We start from the raw sequence: 9772 nt of genomic DNA on the forward strand, positions 1-9772 counted from the left end.
TGCCTTTGACTGCTGGTAGTATGATAACGTTCTTATCATTTCTTAGTGATTTTAGTGTTTCCCTCTCCTTGGTGTTGAGGTTATGTGTTTGTCTTTTCCTTATTATCATGGGTACGACGTTTGTCTCACTGTTTGTTGTGTCTCTTCTGTCAGTCCATTGTTCCTGAGTGTGCATTCTAGTGCTGCTAGGAAGTCTGCTGTCTTGGCGTCCCTGTGGTTGTAGTTGAGTCCCTTGGCCAGTATTGTTCTTTCCGTGTCTGTGAGCTGTCTGTGGGAGAGATTTTTCACCCAGGTGTGTGTTGTGGTGTCCTCTTTGTTGTGTGTTAGTTTGGCCATTTTTTCTTTTAGTGCCGTTTTTTTTGTGGTGTGTGGTCCTGTTCTGTCCTATGGTGACAGCCTGTTCTATGGTCCGGGTCCATTCCTGATTAGCGGTTTTTGAAATTAACGACTTTTGGCGCGCAATTTCTTGTCTGTATCTGTGAAGTCGGTTGTGCGCGTCTGTAATCATTACCTGGATCATCCTGAGTCCGTTCTGTCTGGCTGTGTCTCTGGCTTGTGGGTTGTTGACTGGCGGTCTGTATCTGACACATGGTGGAAAGATTCGATTCTTTCGGCATTCATGCAGGAACCGGAGTTGTTCGTATGTGGCGCTTAGGCGGTTAGCGCAGGATCCCCATTTCCTGGCTTGTCTTAGCGTCTCTCGCCCGTAGGTGTTCAAAGTTTGTGAGAAGATTTGTAGCTCAGGTGCTTGTTGCTGTGGTTCTGTTCGCCGAGCTGGAAGACACGACCAGCTATCCCTAGTAGCCACACACGCAGACAACAAGCAACATGAATTCGACTGGGACAACACTACCATTATAGGGCAAGCCAAACAAAGAACAGCCAGGGAATTCCTAGAAGCATGACACTCATCCACAAACACATCGCCCTGGACCCAATATACCGGCCACTACAGCGGACAGCTGAAACTGACAACCGGAAGCGGCAGGGACAGGCCACTATAAATGCTGGAGGAAACACCACAGAAGCGCTTCACAGGAGGCTCCCAAGCACTGAGGATGTCACCTAGACAGGGGACGAAACGTTTGCAATAAAAACTTCCAGCTCGGCGAACAGAACCACAGCAACGAGCACCCGAGCTACAAATCTTCTCACAAACTCTGTCTATATCCCTCTGCAGATTCTTTTTGTTACACTCACCACTTGCCTCCGCACCTGTTTTGGTGTCATCTGTCAATTTAGCTATTTTAGTTAATATCTGCATTCCAAAGAATTAATAACATATTGTCAATAATTGTGGCCCCCACACTGATACTGGTAGCACTCCGCTGGTGACTGCTTGCCGTCCTGAAAATGTCCCAACTCTGTATCTTCTGTTGTGTTAATCAATTCTCTATCCTGACTTCCCTTTATGAAGCCATGCTGACTCTGCTTGATCATATTACGTATTTCTAAATGTTGTATTGTTATAGAACATTTCCCATCTCTTCATAACCCCCCCTACAGTGTGGAAGCAGGCCCTTTGACCCATCAAGTCGACACTGACCCTCAAACAGTAATCCACCCAGACCCATTCCACTATATTTATCCCTGACTAATGTACCGAATCTACACATCCCTGAACACTATGAGCAATTTAGCATGGGCAATTTAGCATGGCCAATTCACCTAACCTGCACATCTTCGGACTGTGGGTGGAAACTGGAGCACGCGAAGGAAACCCACACAGGGCGAATGTGCACACTCCACACAGACAGTCGCCCGAGGCTAGAATCAAACACGGGTCTATGGTGTTGTGAGGCAGCAGTGCTAACCACTGAGCCACTAAAATCCTTTATACCCTTTAAAAAAGACTCATTTTCCCAATGACAGACATTAAGCTAAATGGCCTACACATACCAGTGTCCTGTCTCCTTCCCTTTTTAATTATGGGTCTCTCTCTCTCTCTCTCTTTCCCACCCCATCCCACCCCAAGACCTTGATTAATTAGTATTTTTGAAGTGCTGTTCATATCCTATACTGTGAAGACGAATGCAAAGTATTGATTTTACACCTCTGCTATTCCCCATAATTATTTCATAGCCTTTTTTTTTCAGGGATTTATGTACACTTGGCCTCTCTTTTTGTTGTTAAACATTTAAAGAATCTCCTGCTCTCCACTTTTATATTAATTGTCTTGTTTGCTCGCATAGTTTATAGAGTCATAGAGATGTACAGCATGGAAACAGACCCTTCGATCCAACCCATCCACGCCGACCAGCTATCCCAACCCAATCTAGTTCCACCTGCCAGCACCCGGCCCATATCCCTCCAAGCCCTTTGTATTCATACACCCATCCAAATGCCTCTCAACTGTTGCAATTGTACCAGCCTCCACTACTTCCTCTGGCAGCTCATTCCATACACGTACCACCCTCTGTGTGCCTTTTTGTTGTCTTTTGAAACTTTACCAATCTTCTGAATTACCATTAATCTTTGACACATTGTATGCCTTATCTTTCAATATGCTATTATTCTTAACTTCCCTGGATAGCCATGGTCAATTTATTCCCTTCCTGGAGTCCCTATTCCTCACTGAGATATATCTTTGCTGTGAGTCATTAGCTATTTTCTTAAGCATCTGCCATCATTCCTCAATCATCTTTTCTACTCCATTCCCTTCCTGGTCCACTCCAGCCAATTCAGCTGTCATCCTGATGTAATTATCTACAGTTAAGTTTAGCACAGTTGTTTCCCATTCAAGTTTCCCACTTAAACTGAATGCTAAACGGTATGGTCACTGTTCTCTGGGGGATCTTTTACTCTGAGATTATTTGTTAAACCTGTGTCATACACATCACCAGGTCCACAATGGCCCAATCCCTGGTTGGATCCACATCCTCTTGGTCCTGGAAAATGCACCTTATGAATTCTCCCTCGTGGCTAGCTTTCCAATTTGATTTTCCTACTCTACATGAACATTAAAGTCACACGTGATTAACGTACAGAATTTTTTAGATGCCTTCATTATTTCATGGCTGTCCTTCAGAACAGTTACTCCTCGGAGAAATAATTATAATTAAGGGTTTTTCCCTCAAACATGTTGACTTTCAGTTTTGTTAAGGCTCCTATTTTGCTAGGGCTCCTTGATGCCACACTCAGTCAAATATTGGCTTGAAATCAAGGACAGTCAATGTCTCCTAAAACTTTGCATTTTTTTCTATGTTTGAACTATGGCTATAATGAGGTTTGAAGCTTAGTGGTTCTGGTGGAACACACAAGCTGAGCACTGGTTGATAGAAGTAGTAAATTGAATATGAACTTAAATAACAGTTGTTTGAGTTTTATCAGTTTCAAAATAAAGCGGATGTGTGGTTGAGCTTTCAGCATTGGATTACTAATGTATAACATCAGAGAGTAAATTCCTGATCTTCAGTATATTACACTGAACGACTAGTTGTGGTAGAGAGGGAAATAAATCATGCATCTTCTGACTGACTTTTATAGTGACATGACAAATATTTAAATAGTGCATCAATGTAGTAAAATGGCAAATATCTTCACAAGAACAAAATCAGAAATGCCATTGACATTAAATTAATGAAGAAGACAGCCCTTCAAGTAACCAAAAACTGGGTCACCATGAAAAACTTTAAGGGACATATTGACATTAGAATGATGGAGGGGTTTAGGGAAATCCAGAGGTCATGTCCTGGAATCTTGAGGCATGGATGCCAACAGTAGGGTGAAGGACATAGCACAAGAAGTGAAGGGTTGGTGCAGAATTGTAAGGCTGTGGCGGTAATAGAAGAAAGGAGGGACCAGGTCATTAGAGATACAAGCATGACCAGCATTGTAGTTGATGGTGCAGACTGCGCGTGCTCCCCGCTCAGTTACAGAACGTCATTATTTGAGGATATACAACCTTTGATGGAAGAAAGGGGACAGTTCCATGTTTTTACATGATAGCACACACTCAGAAAAAATTAGAGAAGGCATTCACATAAAATGTACCTTACAGTTTTAAGTACTAGTGATTATAACATTTTTAACTTGTGGTTCTGTCTTTTCACAGCAGCAACTTTGTTTCTGCTCTCCAATTACTTGTGGAACTTGTGGCTTGGAGTGCAGGAACCTCAAATATTTCTGGCTCATGTAAAATTGATCTCAGATGCCTCTGAAGATATGCCAAGGGTTGGAAAGAGCCTGAAAGCAAAGCAAAAGAAGACATTTGATGCCATTGTATCTCTCTGTAAAGACATCTGTTCCGTTATTGAAAGACAGTAGTTGAAAAGCTTTATTAGTTACATTATCAAAGACTGATTTATTTCCTTATAATTTAACAGGCGATCAGGCAATTGACAATTTTTTTGCTGATTATGATGCATGTATGTTTTTGGCACCATCAAGCTGTGCACTTTTAAAAATATTAAGCCTGTTATTGTTGAAAATCTATACCAAACTTGTGATAAACCATTACTTATCTGCAAATACACAGAGTTTAAATGAATAATAATCTTGCTTTTCAGATACAGTGGTTTCTTCATATCAAATGGTAGACTTTGTTGATGCTTTTAATAAACAGTAGTATCTTTTTAAGAAAAAGATTATCAAGGAAGCCAATTTCCTAACTGTACATATGTTTATATCACTGATGCTTCTCTGTTTCAAGCTATACATCCTAGCATCCTTTCTGGCAATTTTATTTCTAGCCAACAGTTATTCACAGTCCATCATGACATCATCCATCACTCCACCAAAAAGAAAATGAAGTTAGAAATAAGATGCATAGAGAAAGGTTTAAAAAAATGTATTTGCAATCTATTACACATCCCACACATTTTGGATTTGGTGTTTCAATTCTTTGTGTTATCGTAAATCCGTACCAATGCATGATAATTATTCAAAATATGGGAAAATACCAGTGCTCATCGCTTTAGAAGCACAGCACCTTGCACGCAGCCCCTGCCAAAAGAAAGGTTTGCATTATGTAACAGAGACTGCTGGAGAAACCTAGCTGGTCTAGCAACAAGAATCATATCAAACTCGAAATGTTAACTCTGTTTCTCTGCTGTATTTTTCCAGCTTCTCTGCTTGTCAAGTTGTAAGTTTGCTCGCTGAGCTAGTAGGTTTGTTCTTGGAAGTCTTGTTACCATGCTCGGTAATATCATCAGTGAGTCTCCAGTGAAGTGCTAATGTTCTGTCCTGCTTTCTATTTATGTGTCTTGGTCTGTTACGGTGAGTGATATTATTCCCGGTTCTTTTTCTCCGAGCTTCATAGATCATCGAATCCCTACAGTGAGGGACCAGGCCTATCAGCCCAACAAGTCTACTTCAACCCTCCGAAGAGTAACCAACCCAGACCCGTTCCGCTCCCCTATATTTACCCCTGACTAATGCAACTAACCAACACATCACTGAACACTATGGGCAATTTAGCATAGCCAATTCACCTAACCTGCACATCTTTGGATTGTGGGAGGAAACCCATGCAGACATGGGGATATGTGCAAACTCCACACAGACAGTTTCGGGTTAGCTTGTCCTAGGATGGATGTATTGTCCCAGCGGTGTCCTTCTGTTTGTGTCCTTCTCTGTTTGTTTCAGATTTCCAGCATCAGGCATATTTTGCCTTTTACTCTTGCATATGCAACCTCGGAACCGCATGAAACGTTACAGTTAATGAAGTACTTTTGATTGTTTTGACAAATGGTGACAAATACAAAGGCTTGTCCCTTTCACGTTCCTTGGATATCCTTGAGCTCATTACAGATATTTTTAAACTGTGTCACTATTGCAACGTGAAAATGTAACGTACCATTACAATTAATGTAGCCAATTACACAAATGCACTACATACTCCCAAAAACAGCATTAACCAGATAATCCTTTTTCTCAAACAGTTGATTGAAGGATAGGTATTGGTCAGGACATCAAGAAAAAATTATATGCCACTGAGAGACAAAATGAGATTTTGTCTGGAAAGACATCAATTCCAGCAGTCCTGCCTCCATGCACAGTAGCATCGAACTAGATTTATTGCTCAGGTTTCTGGCATGGAACTTGAACTCACAAGTTAATTCGGGTGAAAGTGATGCCAACTGAAGCCATTTCTGAGCAACCAGAAAATACTCAATCTGATTGCAAACTAATTTTAATCAATTTGATTACTTCAGTTACCATATTGTAATTAATTCTAAAATATTCACCTTTTTTTCCCAGTCTCTTTCTCCTCTCTTTCATCTCCGTCCATCCCTTTTAAATCATTGGTTTGTGGACCACAGTGAAAGTTCTGGAGTATAGTAATGTTTAAAATTTCTTTCATTTTGAGGAGTTAGCACACAATTTCAGTTTTTTACTTGTATGTTTACCAGCTACATGATCAAAAGATCTTAACACAACATTGACAGTCTATTGTTAGCTTGAGTCTTACAAACATATCTCAATAATGTGGTGTGCTGTTTTATGCACTGAAAAGTAGAGATAGATTTGAACAATATCTTCATTTCGATGACTTTTACAAATATAAATACTTTTTTAAGTGTCATTTATGTCCTTGGTTTTTGACTTTTAAAATAAATAACTGATGTTATTTTACAGCTTTGAAACTACTTATAAATTCATTAGATATAGGAGTAGAATTAGGCCGTTTGGCCCATCGATTCTGCTCTGCCATTCGATCATGGCTGATATGCTCCATACTCCCCTTTTCCTGCTTTCTCTCCATATCCCTGCAATCCATTACCAATTAAAAATTTGTCTAACTCCTCATTAAACGTGCTCATTGCCCAAGCATCCACTGCACTTTGAGGTAGTGAATTCCACAGATTCACAACCCTCTGGGAGAAGTAGTTTCTCCTCAACTCTGTTTTAAATTTGCTACCCCTTATCCCAAGTCTGTGACCTCTCGTCCTAGAATGCCACACAAGAGGAAGCATTCATTCAATGTCTATCTTGTCTACGTGTTTTATCTTCTTGAATACCTCAGTTTGATCTCCCCTCATTCTTCTAATTTCCATAGAGTATAGGCCTAATCTGTTCAATCTCTCTCCATACGGCAAACCCCTTATCTCTGGAATGAATCTGGTGACCCTCCTCTGAACTGCTTCCAATACCAAAACATCTTTCCTCAAAAGGGGACCAAAATTGCACCATATTCCAGGTAAGGTCTCTTATTTCCATTTCTGCTCCAATAGAAAGGGTCTCTGAATCTCTAGTCACCTCATAACTATAGTTTTGCATCCTTGCAAGAATGGTAGTTTTTTCTGTTTTCTAGCATTAAACCAATTTTGGATCTAACTTGCCCATTCACTATCACTAAAAGAGGAAAACTAACCATTGCTGATGATCGGGATCAAGAAGCAGAGTTCAGTGGTTAGAAGTTACATTGAAGAAGATAAAAGGAACAACCAATATGGCCCAGTAATGAGATATATCTGGAGACTGAAAGAAGTTGGATGGGTAAAAACTATGGAAGATCCAGTTCACAGAGAACATTTGACTTTCATCTCTAGCAACACTGGACTGAAATATTTGGAGAAACTGCACAAATGTGTGCTTTTCAACCTTGAAAGGTGACAATTAAAAGGTACTCCTTTGATGCTAAAGGTTCAGAAATGTGCATCAAATGGCCTATTCCTGCTCCTATCTTATATGTTTCAAGCTAGAGTAGAATAAGGGAACGATAGGTTCATATTACAAAAAGCCGATTTTTAATGTGAGGTATGATGCGGAGGTGCTCTCTTAAGAACAGAATACGATGCTCAACTCATCAATCGCTGGTTTTGACAATCCACTGCAAGAAACTGTAATGACCTCCTCAGGAGACAGACATGACATACGCCTGAGAGGGGTCCCTTTGTCGTTCAGTATTTCCTGGAAGGGGAGAAATTACGCCTGCAACACATTATTGATGAGGATGAGCACCTCACCATGACCTTCCCCATGCCTTCATTTCTCGCCTTTAAGCACTGCCAAACCTTAACAGACCATTGTTCTCAGCAAATTGCCCAGCCTCCAGGACAACATTGACCACAATACCATATCACCCTGTTATGGCAAGACATGTCAGAGTATTGACATGGATACTAACATTGCATGTGAGGACACAACCCACCATATATGTGGCAGGTATTCATGTGACTAGGCCAATGTAGTCTGTCTTATACACTGCAGACAAGGATACCCTGAGGCGTGGTACATTGACGAGACCAAGCGGATGCTACAACAACCGCCGAATGGACACCATGCAACACTCGCCAGACAGGGATGGTCCCTCCCAGTCGGGGACATTCAACCTCTGATCTTCGAGTGACCGTCCTTCAAGGCGGATTTCAAGATACAGAACTATGCAGAGTGGCCAAGCAGAAGCTGATAGCCAAATTTGGTACCCATGGTAGTGGCCTCAATTGGGACCTGGGGTTCATATCACACTACAGGTGACCCCATTACATTATACAATCTCACACATACATTCTTACACATGGTCACACTCTCACAGACCCTCTCTAATACTATTGCTACTAGAAAAATATCTATTATTCATCATTCTTCTGTTGTACTGTAACTTGCATGTTTTGAACTTCCTATGCACTTTATGCTGTGTACAATTCTGTAGTTTGTGCTGTCAATGTAGCACCCTCCATACTGGAGGAATGCTGTCTCATTTTTACTGTATCAGTTGTATATGGTAGAAACAGATAAAATCAACTTTTTTTTTCTCTCACACACACAAAGGCATAAACTCTGTCACACTCGTGCATACTATCAAGCACGCATACACACACACACACACACACACACACACTTTTTCCCTTGTACCAACACACATAAAAGTCTATGGGGTGAATTTGTATTTGCAGATACATTCTATTTTGTTCAAAAAGCACAGAATCTGTAGGCCGTCAGTCCATGTGATGTTTTATAAATTCCTATTTTGGAAATAGAACCAGTCTGACTCAAGGCTAGGATACAGTTAGACTCTAACCTCAGACCTTTAATGCATTGTCTGAGCTGAGATGTCACCTTTCTCTTATACCGATAAAACCTTAAGTTGTCTCGGGACTGACTTGAAAGAAGATCTGCAATGTACATATTACTCAATCAAAACCTTCATCCCCATTCTAAGTTATTAAAGACTTAACAGCAATCTAAGTTTGTTCAATACATCGTATCATTTGTATGACACTTTGATCTTTTAGTAAAAATTCTATGTCCTATGATCCAGCCCAATAACTACCTGATGAAGGAGCAGCACTCCGAAAGCTTGTATTTCCAATTAAACCTGTTAGACTATAACCTGGTGTTGTGTGATTTTTAACTAATGTGAGGTCATTAGTTCCTGTTGGAGTTCTTTGAAGAGGTGACAAGTAGGTTAGACCGGGGAAACCCAGTGGATGTGGTCTACCTAGACTTCCAAAAGACCTTTGATAAGGTGCCACACGGGAGGCTGCTGAGCAAGGTGAGGACCCATGGTGTTCGAGGTGAGCTACTGGTATGGATTGAGGATTGGCTGTCTGACAGAAGGCAGAGAGTTGGGATAAAAGGTTCTTTTTCGGAATGGCAGCCGGTGACAAGCGGTGTCCCGCAGGGTTCAGTGTTGGAGCCACAGCTGTTCACATTATATATTAATGATCTCGATGAAGGGACTGGGGGCATTCTAGCGAAGTTTGCCAATGATACAAAGTTAGGTGGACAGGCAGGCAGTACTGAGGAAGTGGGGAGGCTGCAGAAGGATCGAGACAGTTTGGAGGAGTGGTCCAGGAAATGGCTGATGGAATTCAATCTGAGCAAA

General features: G+C 41.1%; 1 protein-coding gene across 2 annotated transcripts in view; it reads left to right on the plus strand.

Moving 5' to 3' along the window:
• The window catches only part of urb1 (URB1 ribosome biogenesis homolog), a 124961-nt gene extending 119626 nt beyond the window's left edge, over positions 1-5335 (plus strand). The window contains exon 40 of one of the 2 annotated variants that reach the window (XM_043701199.1): positions 4055-5335. In XM_043701199.1, coding sequence (XP_043557134.1) covers positions 4055-4266 — 212 coding nt within the window. In that variant the 3' untranslated portion in view covers positions 4267-5335. The remainder of the gene's footprint in view (positions 1-4054) is intronic. The other variant, XM_043701201.1, reaches the window with a different exon arrangement.
• The last annotated feature ends 4437 nt before the right edge of the window (positions 5336-9772 follow it).

This window comes from Chiloscyllium plagiosum, chromosome 12 (assembly GCF_004010195.1).
Source record: "Chiloscyllium plagiosum isolate BGI_BamShark_2017 chromosome 12, ASM401019v2, whole genome shotgun sequence".
In the NCBI taxonomy this organism is placed as follows: domain Eukaryota; kingdom Metazoa; phylum Chordata; class Chondrichthyes; order Orectolobiformes; family Hemiscylliidae; genus Chiloscyllium; species Chiloscyllium plagiosum.